This window comes from Apus apus, chromosome 1, assembly GCF_020740795.1.
Source record: "Apus apus isolate bApuApu2 chromosome 1, bApuApu2.pri.cur, whole genome shotgun sequence".
NCBI lineage: Eukaryota > Metazoa > Chordata > Aves > Apodiformes > Apodidae > Apus > Apus apus.
In genome coordinates, this window is record NC_067282.1 from 43,725,258 (window position 1) to 43,746,142 (window position 20,885).

At 43.7% G+C, this 20,885-nt stretch overlaps 1 protein-coding gene across 14 annotated transcripts in view; it reads right to left on the reverse strand.

Moving 5' to 3' along the window:
• The window catches only part of MYCBP2 (MYC binding protein 2), a 190,187-nt gene extending 170,847 nt beyond the window's left edge, over positions 1–19,340 (reverse strand). For 11 of the 14 annotated variants that reach the window (XM_051608394.1, XM_051608393.1, XM_051608390.1 and 8 more), the window contains exon 1: positions 19,060–19,326. In XM_051608394.1, the coding sequence (XP_051464354.1) occupies positions 19,060–19,241 (182 nt within the window). In that variant the 5' untranslated portion in view covers positions 19,242–19,326. Of the gene's footprint in view, positions 1–19,059 lie in introns of all 14 variants that reach the window. The other 3 variants (XM_051608381.1, XM_051608380.1, XM_051608388.1) reach the window with 2 other exon arrangements.
• Between the last annotated feature and the right edge of the window lie 1,545 nt (positions 19,341–20,885).

Genomic DNA, 20,885 nt, shown 5'->3' on the forward strand with positions numbered 1-20,885 from the left:
AGAAGGGCAAATAAGATGTTTAAGGGACTGGAGCATCTGTCACATAGGAAGAAACTCAGCAAACAGATTATTTAGCTGGAGGAGAAAACTTGGAAGGGAAGGGGTGGAATTTTCTCAATGTGGATATATGTCTGATGGAAGAGAGTAAAGATTATGACGCGAGAGTCTTGTGTGCAAAATCCAGTAACAGGCTGAGAGACAAGGGGGCAAAAAGTGAAATACAGCAAGTTCCATTTAAACAGAAGAACTGTTAAGAGTTGTCAAATCCTGGATCAGGTTGCCCTGAGAGGCTACAGATCCTCCACCCTTGAAGACATTCAAAATCCAACTGGACATTGTTCACAGCAACCTGCTGTGGTTGATCCTACTTTGAGCAGGAAGCTTGAGGTTGGACTAAAAAGTCTCTAGAGGTCCCTTTCAATCTCAACTATTCTGTGATACTCATGGTTTGCTTACATGATGAAGTAAAAATCTGACTACATGACAAATGGGTTTGTAAATTGTGGAAGGAGTGTATTTTTTTCTCATTCTGAGTTTAGCTTTTTTCCTGGTGCCATGCCAAGTTTCTGACTACGATTCCAAGTAGAGACATACTGAGCTTTTCATCTGTTCACCATCTGGATCAGCAAACAAAGCAAAATCAGGTATAAGATCAGACTTCTATGGGAATTACTCAGTGTAATCAAAGCTAAAACACTACACAAAACTAACAAAAGAACAAAGGATGAAAACCATTCTGCCACGCTTAAATTATATGCATGTATTAAAACAAGCCAGTCACTTGAATGAATCCACACTTTCTGGATATAACCAATGCCCAACAGTACATTAAAAGCGCATGGTAAGTAACATGCTTATATCAAACAATCAAGAGCTTCTCTGTGCAGATCAATGTGGACATGTGAACAGGATCTTTAACAAGACATCTCCAGACTTCAGTGATACAGAAAACTTGTGCATGTCCCCAGGCAATGTAACATATAATTTGGCAAGTGGGAGATATTCTAGAATCCTTAAAAACAGTCTCTTGAAAGGTCAGTCTTTTCACTCCCTCGACCCGCACAGTAATAGTCAAATTCCACTTCATTCCTGACAGGTGTTTTCCCTGTAGAGATATTAAACACCGTCAATGATCACACTTCGACCATGTTCTAAGAAATCCTACTAGACAGCTCTTTGTGAGGTCTGTTCTAAATTGCCTTTATGGCAATTAAATGTTATTTTTGTTATGTCTCTATTGTGAAAAAATCTGTTTATTTTCCACTTTTTTCCATGGCTACCTTGAATTTATTTCAAGTCTGAGGAGAAATGAGAGTCTGTCAATTAAGCAGTCTCAATTCCTTCAGCCTAAACCACAAATCATCTACATCACTGAGAATTAAAATCACTATTCTCTCATACTCCTAACTAGTAATTCTTGGCAAGAAAACAACAAAAAAGAGAGGCATAATAAGTCCCACAGTCCTGAAGTGCAAAGAAAAGGTCAAGAATTACTTCAGCTTTTCTACACAAAAGAATCTCACTCCTTTTGAAAAAGAAATAAATTCTGGAACACTCCAACAGCATGAAACTGCTGAATCACACCCACTTTACAATTCTACAAAATATGTACAAGGAACTTCTACTTTATCTTTTATTTGCTCCTGGTTTCACATTTGCACTTCTGTGGTTGGGGTTTTTTCTTGGCTTTTTTTGTTTTGTTGTTGCTTGTTTGTTGTTTGTTGTTTTTTTGTTTTTTTTTTAAGCTAAGGATTTGTTGAGCTTACCAGCTTCAGTATACTTGTAACCCTTCCCAGTTTTGCATCCCCTATGAACCTTCGCATCTGCAATTTCAGTTCCAACACTGAAGCTGCCCAAGACGGGAGTGAGAGTTCAGGACCTAGGACAGATCCAGACGCTTCGACCTCCTCTCCCCGAGACTCCCCTCCAGAGCCGGCCATTCCGCAGCACCGCTCCAGGGTGCTCTGCTCTGTGGTTTTAAACCCACCTCACAGTAGTTCCGTCTAGAACAGGGGTAACCAAGTTGACAGGTGGAAGACAACGCACCCCAGAATTCCACTTGAGGAAGGCTATCGTTCAGCCAATGAGACAACAGGGGCAACATCAGCTTTTCTCATCTGCATCTGCTTGAAGAACAGACCCTGCTTCTTAACGCAGGCCCAAGGCTAGACTCAGAGCTCTGGTATAATCCTAGGTGATCCGCTATAACAAGATATTTTAAGGTTCAGTTCAGAGCAAGCTCTGAGCTAAAGTACAGACTATGTGGTGCTGGTTCCAAACTCCATCATCACATGATTTCAGAACAAGCTTAGCACTTGAGATTTCTTCTGGTGAAATGCTAACTATTTCCCAAATTTTTTGAAAACTAAGTTTTAGACAACTGTTAGTAGTGACTAAGTATTAAAGTTCACAAACAGAGCTCATTAAAAATCAATTTTGTGTCAAGTTTATCATCTTCATTTATACAACATATTATTTTTCCAAGACTTTCAGAAATGTAGCCAACAGAAACTACACTACAGTACATTAACCCTTCTATTCATTTTTTAGTCAGGCACTGTTTACTCATTTGCTTTATACCAGCCTTCTAGAATCTTATATACCTTCTATGAATTCTCCAAGGCAATTCCTAATAGCTCCGAAATTGCCTCAGCCAGTTTTTCCAACCACTTTAATGGGAAATTTCATCATACCTGTGAAAATACCTAACTGTCTTCTAGCCTGTTCTTTATTCTTGTCTTCATCACATTAGAGCTACTTTTTCTATCACATCTGCATCAGTTTTCAGCCAGGCATAAAACAAGGAGGTGCTCTTCTAATGAACGACAACAATGTGCACTTTGAGGTTTTTTCCTTATCTTCTAAGCAGATATTCTATCTGACATATGATCACAAAGATGAAGGGCAGAACCATTATGGAGAGACATTAAAGCAATCACAGCCTCTGCTGGGCTTTCCTATCTTCCATGCCATTTACTGCATCCTCCAAAGTGCTCCCAAACAGCTGTTAATTTGTAAGCTAGCTTCAAGGCAACTTAATATCAAATACAATAATGGAGAACCACAGCTGAAAAATACCAGAGCACCTGTCAGCAAGAAACTTACTATTCACTGTCTTATTGCTACAGAAGTTCACCTATAAGGGCTTCAAAATATGGAAAAGGGAATACTAAAGAAAAAAGGATTATGAAGGTTAATCAGAAAATCTGCAGAGATGTCAAAACTATGGGAGTGTATTTCCTCCCTTATAACAAGAAATAAGTTGCTTTTAAATTTTATTTTACAGGACATCCAGACTTGCTTTTAACAACTGAAAAGCATCTGGCAAACATAAAGCTGAAGGAAAAAAACAAGGAAAGAGAAAGTTCAACCAAAGTTGCAGACAAACAAGCAACGGCTCACATGAAGAAGTTGACAATGATAAGAAAGAAAACAAAGGAAGTGGGCAGAGCTTTAACGGTTTAATCAGTAGATTGAGAACAGGTTTTATGACCAGAGAACTAAATAGCAAGAAAATATGTGGAGTATGGATGTTGGCAAGGAGGTGAAGAGGTACCAGTGACAAAATGCAAACACTGAATATTCACAGAATCACAGAAATCTCAGGGGTTGGCAGGGAACTCGAAAGCTCATATAGTCCAACCCCCCTTGACAGAGCAGGGTCACCTGGAGTACATCACACAGGAATGTGTCCAGGTGGGTTTTGAATGTCTCCAGTGAAGGAGACTCCACAACCTCTCTGGGCAGCCTGTTCCAGGGCTCTGTCACTCTCACAGTAAAGAAGATTTTTCTGATGTTTACATGGAACCTCCTCTGCTCCAGTTTGTACCCATTGCCCCTTGTCCTATCAATAGACATCACTGAAAAAAAGCCTGGCTCCATCCCCCTGACATTTGCCCTTAACATATTTGTAAACATAGATGAGGATGCCCCTCAGTCTCCTCTTCTCAAGCTAAAGAGACCCAGCTCCCTCAGCCTTTCCTCATAAGGGAGATGTTCCACTCCATCATTTTTGTGGCTCTGCGTTGGACTCCAAGCAGTTCCCTGTCCTTCTTGAACTGCAGGGCCCAGAACTGGACACAATATTCCAGATGTGGCCTCACCAAGGCAGAATAGAGGTGGGGAGAATCTCCCTTGACCTACTAACCACACCCTTTCTAATGCACCCCAGGATGCCACTGGCCTTCTTGGCCACAAGGGCACATTGCTGCCTCATGGTCATCCTCCTGTCCACCAGGACCCCCAGGTCTCTTTCTCCTACTCCTACTCCTGCTCTCCAGCAGGTCAGCCCCCAACCTGTGCTGGTACCTGGGGTTGTTCTTCCCCAGATGCAAGACTCTACACTTGCCCCTGTTGAATTTCAACAAGTTTCTCCCCACCCAACTCTCCAGCCTGTCCAGGTCTCACTGAATGGCAGCACAGCCTTCTGGTGTGTCAGCCACACCTCCCAGTTTAGTGTCACCAGCAAACTTGCTGAGGTTACACTCTGTTCCCTCATCCAGGTCGCCGATGAAAATATTGAATAGTACCGGTCCCAGTACCAACCCCTGAGGGACTCCACTAGTCACAGACCTCCAATATTATTGTAAAGTCTATTAAAATTCCTGCTTGTCTTGCATACTCCCTATTTTGGTACCTCTCCACATTTAGGGAAGCTACAATCTTCAGCCTTACTTCTACAAACTGGAGGAATACTTGTTGAAAGCAACTATGAGCTTCCATGTACAAAACCACCCATATTTAACTATGCATTACGTGTCCTTCCAATGAAAATCCCCTTTGATTTCTCCAACCTCAATGTGGTATCTGTACCACTGCAGCTGCCAAGAAACCCAAGTATCTATAACGAGGAACTGCCTTACAACACGCCCCATAAAGCAACCCAAAGTAAACAACTCGCATGGTCAAAATGCTACGTGCCTTCTACAAAGCTAGCATACAGAATGTGTCATTTAAGGGTAAGTGCTTTTAGATTACATCTTTAACTATATAATGAGAGATGCTCAGAAAATTGCTCAAGTACTAGGTCCAGTGCATTCTAAACTCCTAATTCTGCCTTTAGCTTGCTTGTGGGTTACTCCAACTAATTCCCTCCAACACAAATCTACCAATTAGTGTGAAAGTGGTTCACAGCAAGCGTTTTATCATGTCTAGAGGTTGCCTTGAAGTACCCTACAACTGAACTTTCCCAAGTCTTTCCTTGCTTTACTTTTTGCCTTTGCAGATACCTTGTTTTGATGACTAAGTAGCCCTGACCAATCATTCCTTCTACTACTGAAAGATCTAAATTGCTTTCAACCATTGGGACAGTGTCAGTAGACAGCAAGAATAAAGAAGGAAAATAAATACTACTCAAAAACCCCAATCTGTTCTTGCCTTGATAATCAAAATGTCTGCTTACAAAAAAATAGTTCCAAAAGCTTTTTAATGCTTCATTTTTTCTATCACAAATTTGTAAGTATCACACAAAAACAGAACCTCTCTCAGTGTTATGCCAAACTAAGTATTATCAAGCTTTATGACATATACCTGCATTTAATTTGTACAAAAGCACCTTTTGCTGACACTAGTATGCCTGGGTTTTAAAATATCTCTGATAAAGAAATACCTGCTCTGTGAAGTAATTAATGAAAAATACCTTCATGAAGCAGTTGCTTGACCTTCCCTTCCTCTTAGCACAGTTGCAACCAGGGTAGGAAAAATAACAGTTACTGCCAAAATCATAGCTGAAGTTGCTTAGCTGCATAGCAGTTGGCTCACAACCATATTTTTGCCTGCTGTGATGTATTCGAAATTTGAATATTGTATTTGCTAGCAAAACAACAACAAACACAAAAAACCAAAAAAACAGTGGAAGACAGGCTGCAGAAAAGCTAAGAGTTTTGGAGAAATATCCCCAAACTGGAGATTAAGGGCCACTAGACACCCATTACCACAGCAAGACTCTAACACACAAAAGACCTGAAAACAGCTTAAAAAGGCTCTAAATAATAAATTACTTATATTTGGCTCTTGTTACCATGAAGCTCTTCCTACAAGAATGTTAGGACAAATATGTAGCCTTAACTTAATCCAAACAGCAACTGTTCCTTGCTTTTCAGTTCCCCTCCTACGCCTTTTACTTCTCCTGAGTTTTATCATGGAGGTCAAGTACATGTTTCTATAAATATGTGAACAAAAGGAGACAGGAGGGCTACAGAGAATCTCCATCCTTTCTTGGATGCAGGTGGATACATGGTGACAAAGGATTAGGAAAAGGCTGAGGTACTTAATACCTTCTTCTCAGTCTTTAATAATAAGACCAAATGGTTCTTGGATTACTGAGCCCCTGGAGGTACTTAAAAGATGTGTAGAACGCGACATTTAGGAACATGGTTTAGCAGCAGACTTGCCAGTGCTAGGTTTATAGTCAGACTCCAAGATCTAAAAGACCTTTCCCAACCAAGATGATTCTGTGTTTCCAGTAACACGAGGACCACTTCAGTACTCTGTGTGTTGCTTCCTTGTGACACCTCCTGTCAGAAGACAGACAGGTAAGCCTAATAGAGATGCTTTCTCCTTGCAGTCTATTTTCCTAAGAATTATGGAATCACAGAATCATTCAGGTTAGGATGGACCTCGAGATAACTTTTTACTGTGAGGGTGAATGTGCACTGGCACAGGTTGTACACAGAGATTGTGTGGTCTCCATCCTTGTCAATATTCAACACCGTCTGGGCACTGCACTGGGCAACCAGCTACAGGCAACCCTGTATGACTAGAGGAGGTAGACCAGATGAACTCTAGAGGTCCCTTCCAACCTCAGCCTTCTCTGACTCTGTGGCTGATTTTATGAAACTGCCTGCTTGTGCAGGGTCAGACAGAGTAGGTTGCCCAGTTCTATGTTTTAATTGGATTTTTAATATCACCAAGCAGATATTAAACCTCTCTGGACAACTTGTGCCAGTGCTTGACTTCTCCCATAGCAAAGAAGTGCTTCCTTCAAAAGCACTGGAATTTCACTTTTAATTTGTGCCCACTAGCACTTGTCAAGTCAGTGGGCACTACTGAGGAGTCTGGCTCCCTCTTCTTATTCCACACCTACATTGATAAGATTACTCCAAGCCTTCTCTCCAGCCTGAACAGTCCCAGCTCTTTGAGGCTTTCCTTACAGATGTGCTTAATCGTCTTTGTTGTCCTGCACTGGACTCTCTCCAGTATGCCTGTCTCTCCTGTACTAGCAAGTCCCAAACTGGATGCTCGAGGTGCAGCCACCAATGCTGAGCAGAAGAGGTTGGAAGGGACCTTAAAGATCATGTAATTCCAACCTCCCTACTATGAGCAGGGACACCTCACATTGGACTAGGATGCACAAAGCCTCATTCAACCTGGCTTTGAACACCTCCATAGAAGGTGCACCCACAACCTCGCTGGGCAACCTATTCTAGTGCCTATGCCTTCTACCTACTGCCACCACTCTTCCAAACCCAACCCAGAAGGCTGCCTGCCTTCTTTGCCATGGCAATCCATTACCAGCACACAGTCAGACTGTTGTCCACCAGTACACCAAGCTACTTCTCTGCTGAACCATCCCTAGGGTTATTTCTCCCCTGATGCAGGATTCTGCATTTTCACTTGTTGAGGTAAACATCCACAGCTCGCTCTGCCCTGAAGGTATCTGTCAAATACCCACTGTTATTGAAAACCACTGGGAATACTGTTATTTTTCATCAAGGGCTACAGATTTTTTTTAAGGAACTCAGCAACGAGAATCATTGAAGAGGAAAACTGTTCAGCTTGAGAGGCAGATCTCAAAACAACACTAGAGAGCACAATAACTTTTTTCCCCAAATAATAAGTTTGGCATTTTTTGATTGTCAACAGTGACAGTGCTATCCTGAGAAGAGCCCAAATATTTGAAATTATTGAAAACATCTTTATTTAGTAAGCCTATTATCTAACACGTGACAAATTCCAGTTCTCAGTAAAGTGGGAAACAGCTCAACTGTCATTCCGACAGCCATGTGGATGCCCTGCAAACCACTACCTGCTTATGTGCAATCTGCTTTGAACTATTAATCAAGCATTATTACATGAATTTTCATCCATGCTAATATAAAAGGAAAGTCAGGGCTTGAGCAGTACAATTACAAATGAAAAAAATCATCAAAATCCTGTCACCTAAATTAATAAATCAGGGTAAGGAACATCAACTGCAATCCAATTAAGACACGCTTAGAAGAAAACAGAGGCAGACTAGTAGGACAGGCTATACTGAACTTCTATGGCAACTGAAAAGGTTAAAAAAACTCAAAACAAAGGAGACTGATGGATCTGAGAGAACACCGCCGAGGGAGAAATATAGAGCTACATATAGTTAAGACATCAAACATCTGGAAGATGGGCAAGACAAATAGCCGTATTACACAGCCTGGAACTCATCCCTGCACACACTGAGTCAGATGAAAAAGGTCATCTTACTATTTGTTCAGTTCAGACTTTAATGTACTATTGCTTCTGAGCAAAAATTGCACATCTTTTTAATCATTAATTTAGTTTCATAATTGAGAACTATTTTTGCAAGTCTATGACATAAATCTGTATTATCTTTACTACCACATTAATTTTTTTGTTAAAACCAGTTTTTTTTAAAAAACAACAACACACAAATAATACAAAAAAAACACACACAAAAAACAAAACAAACAAAAAAACAAACCCAAAATCACACACAAAAATTCTGGAGGCTTAAGAAATTACTTATTCCAATTGCTGAAATATCCTTTATAAGGCCTCTCTGATATAGTCTGAAAAGTTAATAGTGCAGGTTCTGTATATGAAATTAAAACACAACTACACAAGTAAAACGGATCTGATTTTAACGGTGATAAAAGTGCAAAAATATAAAACAGTATCCAGATCCCTTTTATAACGGAAAAGGCTTCTAAAATAGCAAATCTATCTCATACAAACAAAGAGAACACACAAGAAAGCATCCCTGCGAAGTGTTCTCCAGGCAAAGATAATGGTCTCTCAGGATAACCACTGACAGTGGTACTTTCCTTTTGGTAATTCTCTGATTTTTCTTTATTCCCTCTATGTTATTTATGAAATTACATCTGTACACATGCAAGGAAAATACTCTACATCAAGTTTTTGAGTATAGAGGAAAGTACTTCTGTATCTCTTACCCTTAATAAATATTTTGAGGATTTTTTAAAATTTTGTTTACTGAAGCATAGCATAGCAAAGATGACAGTATCTGCACCTTTGGCCACTTTGCTTTCTAAATGTAACCACCAAAATCCAAGTGCATACAAAGCTATCTTACACAGAATCATACCAGCAGAACTGTAATTTAGGGAAGATGCTCCATGAAGTTTAGGAATAACTGTACTTATTAAGGAAAGGCTCATTACACTGGTTAACAACAATGTATCATCCTTAGAGTGAGTATTACTGCAAATAAAACAAATAAATTCTACGTTGTCTTCACTGAAACAACTGAAAACTCACCAGTTTACAACTGTCAATGTCTACCCTGTGTAACAATATATTCTAGAAATAAAATGGAATAGAGAATTGATTTAAGAGAACTAGAATTGAGACATGACTACTTTGCAAACATACAAGGGTACGAAGATGCATGAGCACCTCTGTTAGAAAGAATAATGCAGTGACTAGTGGGAGAGAAAGGAAAGGCAAAACCAGGTAAGAGATGAGTCATAAGTAACAATTCACACAACTCATGGTGAAATAATCAAAATAAAAAAGAAGAGGCCAGAGAACAAAATACTTATTTAAGAAAAACATATCTTGTAAATGACTGGCTTCAAATCTGTATTAAGACGGTCATTGGTTTAAAGGTTCAACAGAAAAGGTGAATGATGTTATTAATTGCAACAAGGAGAAGACCGGGGGAGTAAAATGAAGACTTTAGTTTGTTAACATTCAAACTCTTAGCTAGACATTTTTTTTAGACTGACAGAGAGCATGACCAAAATAGTTTAAATAGTATGGCACTGCAGCACAAGTTAGGGAAGAAGCTTTCAACTATTTTCAGTATATGATACATACTATTTAAAACATTATAGATAATATGTATTATATACCAAGATAAAATAATGTCTATAATACACAAAATTTTTCACTAGTAGTTTGGATCATTCTAATTAATTTAAACTATGAACAACAGGCTTTTAGCTTCTGACCAGATCTGATTTTGACTCCATATTGGCTTTGACTAGGATAGAGTTAAATTTTCCTCAGAGTAGCTTGTATGGTGCTTGCATGTTCTGGATTTGTGATGGAAAAAGTGTTGATAACACACCTATGTTTTAGCTGTTGTGCAACAGTACTTACACAGCATCAAAGCATTTTCTGCCCTCACACCACCCTGCCAGCAAGCAGGCTTGGGGTGCACAAGAAGCTGGGAGGGGACACAGCTGGAACAGCTTCCCCAGCTGACCAAAGGGTATTCCGTATCATATGATGTCATGCTCAACAACAAAAGCTGGGAGGAAAAAGGAGGAAAGGGGAACATTCACAGTTGTGGGTCTTGTCTTCCCATGTAACTGCTATTAACGATGAAGAACTGTTTCCCTGGAGTTGGCAAAACACTGTACTGTCAATAGGAAGCAGTAATTAATTCCTTATTTTGCTTTGCTTGTGCACACAGCTTTCACATTACCTATTAAACTATCTCCATCTCAACCCATGCGATTTTGCACTTCTATTCCTTCCAGCTGTCTCCCCTGTCCACTTTGGGGATGGAAAGTGACTGAGCAGCTATGTTAGGCTTAGTTGCCTACTGGGGTTAAACTACAACACGCCTTCATAGAATCTACAAAGTTATTTTGTAAGCGTTCAAAAATCTCAGTTCAAAACCCCTTATCTTAGACAATTATGCTTGGGAACACAAATCAAGAAAAGTTAAGGCAAGAAAATTACAATAAGGAATGGCACTAATCAATCACAGTGGTCCAGTTTTGTGGGGACAAGGAAGCTGAATTTTTGTTTCTTTTCTAAGGGGTACAACTGGTGTAGATTTAGATTTCTTAAAGTAATAACAAAAGAAAAATCCTCACAGATTTTTCAGGCTAAAGTAGTCATAGATATACCAGATGCAAAGAAAGAAGCATTGTTCAGTTTTAACAACAAAACCTAATTAAATCCATCAACACATTTGTCAGTCTGAAGGGAGGCTGTAATGTGCTATTTACTATTAAATACTTGTTACTAAGAAAAGAGCACAATAAGCATATTAATATGCTTCATAACATGTGAAACATATTAAATCAAAATATACAGAAACCGTATACCTTAAGGTAGCCACTTAGGGCACGAGAAGCCTGTTCTCCTGTGCCAATTTCTACCATCCATATTTTGGAGGAGCACAATGGTAGGAACTGGCTGTGAAAGACCACTGGGAAAAAATTAACTGCTAGAGACTATATTTAGACTATAAAAACTTTAGTTAACTGGAAGATTACTAGTCCAACCAGCACCTCCGTGTGAAGCAGTGTGCATGGCAAGCAAGGTAAGAAAAAGGCAAAAATGCAACAAACGCAACCACGTGTTTAAGCAATGCTGCAAGGGATCAAGGTTCCAAAGTAAACAAAGGATGTGGAAAACAGTTTGCATGAAGTTCATCAGTAACAAAGACCGTATTCCTGTTATGTCTTGTGTGCTTTCTATAATGACATAAGTAGTCTGGCAATTATGTATCTGGTGAAGCATATACAGTCAGTATGTCAGGAGAAGAATTTACTAAACACCTCAAAAATATTTTGGCCAGGAGGCAGATCATAATACAGGAGAAAAAACAAAACCTAACCTCCACAGAGCAGAAACACAAATTCAGTATCAAGTTTGTAAGTATGTGGGAAGCGCATTTCCTACATTTAACACAGCTAACAGTGAGGAATGGTAACTTCTTAAACTGCTCGAGCCCAACTTGAACTGTTTTTATTTGACACCTAACAGACCATCAGCATGCCAGAGCAGATAGTATAATTGAAACTGAAACTTTAACCGACATTTCCTCTCAGCTGAAAACCAAAAAAGAACACCCAAAACACTCACCACAAATCAAGAATATAAAAGGGGGAAAAAAAGAACAAACACACTGATGTTTTCAAATTAATAGCTGTAAGAATCCCAGGGACACAAAGATGAGAAAGTCTGAAGACTACTAAGCATAGAAAATCAAACCTTATATGGAATTAGCCAACAAAATTCATACACCTTTTAAAGAATGGAAGTGAAGTCCAAGTTCAGTTAAGAAAAGTAACTTCTCAAATTGCCTGTTGTAGCCATTTTGAAATAATAAATTAAAAAAAAACCAAACACCAAAACCAAGCAGTCACTGGTTAAAATATTATGCAGAATAAGCCACAATTGTTGTAAATCTAGTATCCTGATTCCTCTTCTGTCCCACTTAGGAGCTGCTTTTACTTATGTTTGTATAAGAAAATTGCAAATCCTTGTGAACTTCAGCAGAATATTCAGGTAACGTTTGCTGGTTTTAAGTGGAAGACAGTTCATTATCCACAGGAAAAAACCTACATTCATGCAATTACCTCATATTAATTTAGTTACTAAAACTATAATACTGATACTTGAGCCAGATGCACTGCTACTGTTAAGAACTTTGCCATTAGATACTAGAACCTACAATAATTTCCCATAAATATTTTCATCAGTAATGCCCAACTTGACATTCAGAAAGGATAAATTATTTGTAAAGTTTAAAACACATTAAATACGGTATTCTGGAACATAGCTAAGCAGCTAAGATCTTCAAGGGTCTCAACAATATCAAGAGATCACCAAACTTCCAGACAATTAACCTAGCAATAAAAGAAAATGGCTAAGGCCTTACCTATGCTTGAAGAGCACCTGCAAGAATGCCAAAACCCAAGAGTGGGTAATGGAAACTGAAAATTAGGCAATACTCTGCTGCCAGTACTATTTACCTTACTAAAAAGACATTTCCTGAGACAATTACCATATGAACATCACTGTTAGCATCACTAGACTTCTGACTGTCTCAGCCTTTATTTTAGTGAGAAGGAAATGCATTCCTGTCAACCCACAAAACCCAAATATTCTCCTCATGGATTCCAGGTTTTGTAATTTTTCAAATAATATATAAAAAAGTATTTATTTTATATGTACACACGTACAAATCCATATCTTAAGCCTCTTGATATATTATCACCTGCTTTCCAGCTTACGTCATTTTCTATGCTAACACCACACAAATACTAACCATTTTAGAATAAGCAACTACTACAGCATTTTAAACAAAAAAACTATGTAAAACTACTTTCCTTACCTGAATATAAGGTAAAGAACCTAAGCCAAAATATAGTTTTACTCATTAGTAAATCCCTGTTAACCAATAGCACAATATAGTATTATAACACTGCTATATCACAGCTAAAAAACCTACAGCAGCTCTTACCAGCTTTTCTAGTGCACAGGTTAGCTGCATGTAAGACTCAAGAGCACCTCAATCTTCCAATGAAATAAAGTTTAAGTGTACATAAGGACTTAAACTTTCTCTTTTTCTTTTATTTTTTTGCAAAAAGACATTTACAAAACCTAAGAATTAAAATAGAGTAGACTAGAGTATTTCAGTAGAAAGAGACCTATGAAGCAAACCTTTGCATGGGAATAAGCACAAAATTGTGGCATGTAATATTTCACAAGAAACACCTTATCATTTTACTAGTCTTTATGCATATAACCTTTATTTTCTCTATCAAATGAATGCTTTCAAACTTGTCTGCAATTATAATTTCATTTTAGCATCAAGCCCCAAACAAAAAACAGCTTACAGCTTTTGTAAAGCCTTTAAGATCTGAAGAAATCAAGGCTTTCTGTCATACCAACAATCAAATAAAAAAATAAATAAATTCACATATCTGAATTTACTAAACATGGTTTCTACAAATCCTTCAAAAATTTGGCAGTGCAAAGATCAAGTGTTTCAGCAGTGTTTCTCCAATAAATTTTGAAAAATGCATCCTTAAACCATGTCAGGGCCAAATAAGCATTGTGTTATGGAGCGTAAGAAGGTGAATAAGGGAAGACTTTTTGTTACTTTGAAAAGACTGAAGACTAACCCAATGATCAACTTTCTCCAGAGGAAAATTTACAACTATGAGTTGTGGATGAGCTGGCCTACTTCCAAAAAATTTATTTTTTCATCCAGTAGAAAGAACTACCGTAAAATGAAAGAAAGTTGGCATTCTCATTTTCAGCCAAAATGGCTGAAAAAAGATGTCTGATTTCTGGTTAACAGCAGAAATCTTACATTCCAGTCACCACTGAAATTTTTCCTTGATCTCAATCAAGCCACGTCACAACATTACATTTGCTTGGGGTTTTCATCATCACAGCATAAACTTTTCACCTCTGAAGGATCTAAGTTAGAAGTGGCAACTTCAGCAATGGACAAAAAAGTAACGCCCATTTGTATTTTAAAATGGTTAATGTTTTTAAACTAATTGCTTGAATGTTTCTACTGAACTGTATGCAGCAAATAAATTAAGCACCTGACAAGCTCAGTAAGATGTCTCACCATAGTAAGGAGCATAAGAAATTTTAAATATTGAATACTATTCAATAAATACTGCTGCGTCTCTGATACCTTTTACTACAGAAATCGAGAGATAGTACTCACAAGTAATGTCAAGTACAAACGGAACCAAAGAAGAAATTCAGAAATTATTCTTGGATTTGCATGATGTTATTTTTACAGTTGCTGAGTTGGTGTCCCACAGACCAAAAAAAGTTACCATGACCTTTTTGATACAGATAATTTGATAAGCTTTAAAACAGTTTAACCACTTTGATGTGAGTATGAAATTACTGCCATTTTAGAGTATACTGTCATTGTAATATTAAAAACTTCTAGTTAGTCAAAAGTATATAGCGAACATTTTCATTATAAAACTGGCCACACTAAAGCTATTACAAATTTGTACATCTACCATATTTCACAAACAGTCTCCAAGAACACACTGAGCCTGAAACATCTGGTAATACATACATAAGTAAAAGAGGAGTAAAGGGATTGATAGTTCAGGGAAACCTCAAGATGAACAAGAGATAATAGCTGCAATGTAGCTGGACAGGGAAGTTTGTTAGGATTAAGATACACAACAGAAAAACCATGTATTTGAAGACCGCGAAATGTGGCAATTCTGAATTTAAACTACCTTGCTCTGCAAATACAAAAATTCAGGACTGAGAACAGTTAACAACTTGTATCACTTCAGAGAGCAGACTTCCATTTTCATCCACTCAGAACCCCAGTGTATGAGGCAACACTCCAGCAACATGAAGTTTTTACTTGCCCTCTGAAGAGACTCATATCTCCTACTAAACATTCATGGGTACATGAAAGCCATTCTGCCATTACGAGACATTTTCATGTATTTCAGCAGCCATAAAGCAGAGACTACAAATCAGGCACACTCGGAGTGGATTTGTCTTCCAAACCAATACTGACTTAACAACTTTACTTCCCACTGCCAGCAGCACTGCAACAGATTCTTAACATTGCTATCTGAACAAAGGCAGCTGTACCTTCAGTTGCAAGATTAGATAATTTTTTTTTTCTGTTTCCTTCCATAAAATTATTAGGCTGGCTCTAGAGACAAAAACAGCAGTTTCTCTGCACATAGATCTCTGTGCAACCCTTCACCTCACACCGTCACAAGCACAATCACAAGGTGAGCCAGATCAGCGAATTAGTCTGGATTACAACAAACCATTTTTGCCAAGTTAATTTTAACCCAGAGCGAGTCTCTAATCTGTTGCTGCAAGAGACTATATAAATAATTATGTCAACGTGGCAGGGGGAACAAGCGCAGCAACTGAACTGCGTCCTTTGGAGACCAAAGTGTTCTCAACCCGGCAGCCAGTATCACATGAGGAAATGCAAAGCACTGCTGGTTCTGTTTCAAAGCCAATTACCGCATCCTACTCGACACGTGATATTCCTCCCTTCAGATGACAGCCAGCACAAACACCTTGCAAACGTGAAATGAATCTTACTTATGACTTTCCCATCATCTCCACGATGTTTAATTTCCTTGTTTACACACAAACACTTTCATAGGGCTTTCTAGCCCCTCCTCAACATTCAAGTCAGGTTTGGAAAAAAAGCACTCACTGGGGCAGGCACTTGGTCACAACACACGAAGTGCAGACTGTAATTTTGCAGACCTGAAGTAAAAATACCTTATCAACATACTGTAAGCAGGATGTACTACCATTCTTCAAATCACAGTGTTCTCTGAGCACAGCAAGAATTTTATTAATGCTAATAAAGCAATTTCTGTAGGTCTTTTTTTTTTTAAGCTACTTCAAGATACTTTTCTAGTCATAAACACTCATTACTAACAGATTAAGAGGCTTCAGATTTTTCACACAGATAAATAAAAACACTATCAACTACAGTATCTTAACCTTCAATTAGTTTTTCTGGCACTGTCATCTACTCTAGCAACTAGATGCAGTCACAAATTACTTAAAAGCATCTCTTTAGAAAATGTTTGGGATTTCTAATATTTTTGTAAGAAAGCATTTTTTAACATTTCTGTTTAAGACAACCAGGTGGCTGAAGTTCTTGCACCTTAAATTGGAATATTTTGACACTAGTATGGAGAAAAGGATGGAGATCATGATCTTGGGTGCCATGAGTCCGACACAGGAGATGTTGGGGGTCTGTACCAGGAGATAGTGGTCAACTAGCTGATGATTAAATACTCCTCATCTTAGAAATTCTACAATTCAGATTGGATGTATTCACCAGTATTAACCAGCTGCTATTTAACTGTCAATAGCTTAAGATAACGTGTTTCCTCTATACAGAAGAGCCTGGCTGCTTTGATCTGTCCTAAGATGACACAACGTAGCAAAAAAATACAACTAAATCTAGACTTCAAAAATTAAGACACATGTAACTTCGAATGCCATCTTTTCTTTTAACTTAAATTCTCATAAAAACCTGCTGATAAGAAAGAGCTGCCCAAAGAATGCAACCTTGGAGTTAAAGGTAAATATTTTAAGAATGTCAATTAATAGAAACATTACATTTACACATGTGAAGCTAGTATTTTCTACAATAGCAAGTGCAAGAGATAACAGCTGAATTATCCTGAAACCCAAAATCACTGAGGACACAAAAACCTCAAAACTACAGATTTAAAAAATACAGACAAGTTAAGGCAAAATTCTGACAAATAGCTGAACAGCAGGGAGCAACTGCATGGCAGATTAAAGGTCAATGAAGTTTCCTTAGGAAAAGAAGATCTGCCGGGAAAAGCACGAGCACTGAACTAAGGAATATCAGGATTAAGAAAACTCACAGTTGCCATATGGGGGGAGGGGGAAAATAGTGTCCCTGTCATACGCTCTGATTAGATCCCAGTAACTGTAAAGATGCCAAATGCCAGCGTTAAAAGAAGCCATGTTACCAGCATCTGCCACAAGCACCCTGGGAAAGTTATGATATTCTTTTGGTTTCTCAGGTCAATTCCACGTAGCCTTGGGGAATGGAGGGAGAGGGGGGCGGCGAGGAAAGGATGGGAATAAGCCCTGCTGCTCCAGTCAGACTGAAAACGCAGCACAACAAAACCGAAGAAGCCAACCACCGAGTGCTTTACCACCGTCCGCAAACTTAAACCAAGGGTGGCTCAAAGCTCTCCCTGAGACCAGGCCACCCACATCACAGCCGAAGGCCAGCGCCGCGGCTGAGAACGCAGGAAGGTGCCGGTTTCTTGCCATCCGCATCCTCAGCGACCTCCGGAGGGAAACAATGGGGAGCGCCCAGGCAGCACGGGGGAGCCCGCCCCTCGCCCCCCTCACACGCAGAGCGGCCGCCAGGCCGGAGCTCCGTCCAGGCTCCCCGCCCTGGCCTCTGCCGCCGGGAGGGGCCGCCCGGGCCGGGGGCCGCGGGGAAGGGCCCGAGGCGCTTGCCGCCCGCCGCCCCGGCCCCGCAGCCCCCTCCCCGCCCCGCCTGTCACACGGCCTGCGAGGGGGAGCGGCGAGGCATCCCGGCAGGAAAGCGGCAGGAGCAACAGGCACCCCGCTGAGGCCCGGGGACGCAGCCGAGAGCCGGCTGGCAGGGCCGGCAGCTGCCGGAGGGAAGGGAAGCCCCGAGGGGCTCCATCCGTCAGGGGGAACGGGGGTCTCGGGAACCGAAGCGGGCGGCACACCCCTCCCAGCCCCCCCCGGCTCCCCCCGGGAAGTGCCGCTCAGGACGCAGCCTCCCTACAGACAAGGAGGCCGCCGACAGGGCGGCAGAGGAAGAGATGAGTGAAGGAGGAGGAAAATAAGGCAGGGCAGCTAAAGGCTGCTCGGACGCAGGGCAGAGCACCAAGCTTTCCCGCCCGGGAGACCCCGCCGGCAGGCCCGGCGGGTGCCCGCGCAGCCGGCACGTCTCGCTCGGGACCGGCGGGTTCCGCCCGTGCCAGCGGCGCGACGGGCCCCGGCCGGGGCGAGGGCTGCCCGGGCTCTCAACATGGACACCGCGAGGAAACCCTCCATCCCCCCCGACGGCCGCGGAAGGACGGGCGCTCCGAGGGGGGGCTCGCAGCGCTACTCTGGGCCAGGCCGGCGTGAGGGAGTCCCCCCCGGCCCCCGCGCTGGGGGAGGGGAGCGGAGCGGGCACAGGTAACGCTGCCCCCCGCGCCCGGGGAGAGGGGAGGGAGGTGGCAGCGCCATCCGCACCGTAACACCGGCCCGGCGAGCGGCGGGGCCCGGGCAGCACCTGGGCAGCCTCTGGGTTACATCACCGCCCCCGCCGTCCCGCGGGGCCCGGCGGCGGCCACATGGCAGAGGCAGCGGGGGGAACCGCGCCGCCCGCCCAAGGGGCCAGGAGGCAGGATGAGGAGCGCGGCGGCCGGGGGAGGGGAGGCGTGCCGCTGCCGGGAGGAAGGTGCACGTTCTGGGCCGGGGGGAGCCGCCGGGGGAAGGGCCGCTCCCAGCCGGCGATGGGAGGGGTGAAGGCGGCTGCCGGGGCTGCCCGTCTCGCCCGGGAAGGAGCTCGGCGCGCGTTACCTGCCCGGGTGTCCCCCCAGCTCCCGGTCGCTCAGCGCCGCCGTGTAAATCTTCCGGTATCTGTCGGCCAGGGCCTTCCCGGAGAGCAGCAGCTGGTAGCGGCTCCGGCAGCCCAGCGACGGCGGTGCCAGGGCGCCGGGCAGGGCTCCTAGCCCGCCGGCTGAGCCCTCTTCAGGCCCCATGGCTCCCGCCGGACCAGAGCCGCTGGAAAAGAAGCCGCCCTCGGCCCCGGTGCAGGCGGCGACGGCGGCTCCCGCAGAGGCGGCGGCTGCGGCGCTCATCCCCTCCCTCCCTCCCTCCCTCCCCGCCCGCCCCCTGCTGGCTGCGCTGCCTCCCGGCGCCGCGCCGGCACAGGCGGCTCCCGCTGCCTTCACCGCCGGGGCCCGGCCATGGAGAGGCCGCAAAAGCCGCCGCGGCGCGCAAGGCTGCTCATCCGCCCGGGCCGGGGCCGGAGGGGGCGGGAACACCCCTCTCCTCCCCTCAAGAGGCGGCTCGGGGCCCTGGCCCCTCGCCCTCCGCCCGGGGCGCAGCGCAGCGCCTGCTGCCGCTCTCCCGCCGGCGGGCGCGCCGAGCTGCGGGCAGGAGCCTCTGCCTCGGGGGCGGGGGGAGGGCGGGGGGAGGGCGGCCGGCCGGCCCCGCGCTTCCCCCCTTCCCGTTACAAGGTGCGTGAGGAGCGGGGGGCAGAGCGAGCCCAGCAGCTGCCGCTTCCCCGCCGGAGTTTCTCCCCGGCGGCGGGCGCCGCCACCCTCTCCCCGCACAGCCGCCCCGGCCCCACCTCCTTCCCTCTCTCCCTCCCTCCCGCCGCCAGCCCGGCCGGCGGGCGCATGCGCTGCCCGGCCCCGCCACCCCTCCCCCGTGGCCCCCGGGAGAGCGGGGACCGAGCGGGGACCGAGCGGGGACCGAGCGGGGACCGAGCGGGGACCGAGCGGGGACCGAGCGGGGCGCAGCAGCCGCTGCGCGGGGCTGAGGGCGGGGGCAGCGGCCGGCGGGGCTCGCAGGTGCCTGCGGGCGGGACCGTGGTGGGGCCGGGCTTCGCGGGGCTTCGCACGGAGCTTCTCCTTCGCTCTGGTGACAGCGCCCGCCTGCCTGTCACGTTTGATGCAGGTTGGTTTGAACAAGACGCAGCAATTCCTGTTGTTTTTTTACCGGCTCAGGCCTGGTGCCTCGCCTGGAGGCCCCTTTGCCGGAGCATCCGCTGGGGCGCCGGGAGGCGGGTGCGGGCGGGGGCAGCAGCTGAGCCCTGCGGCCGCGGGGCCGCTGCGGCGCTTCGGGGCGGCCGCTGGGCAAAGTGCGCTCCCCCGGGAGCCTCCCCCTCTCTTCCTGACTTAGCTCGGAGTTTACAAAATGCAGTGGTCGCGTTGGGCCAAGATTTCCTCGTCTTCTGGTCTTTCTCCCACCTTACCTGCCTTGAGAGGGCAAGGCCAGCCTGGCAGTAGGCGTTTTTACAGTGGATTTTCTTGCCTCCTTCCTCCCAGGTGGCTTGCTTCGTGGCTCTTCCGCAGTTACTTTTCATCTGTTGGAGCTGCAGGCCCATGGTTTTGCCACGCTTTCTACTGTTTCATGCAGCTGAAAAACTTAAGGTGTAGAGTCCAGAGGACCTGCTAAAATGCAAAAGGCCTGCCAACCAAATGTGGCTTGGATTGCAGTCTGCAGAAAACTCATCCAAAGAAGGTCCCCACTGTTATATTTTCTTTATTTTTCTTCTCCCTTCCAGAAGAGGGCCTAAATAAGGCCCGAAACTCTGCTGATTTTGAATTCAGATAACTACTTCTGCAAATATTTTCTCTCTGTGTAACAGCAAATGAACAGAATTATGCAGCTGTCAC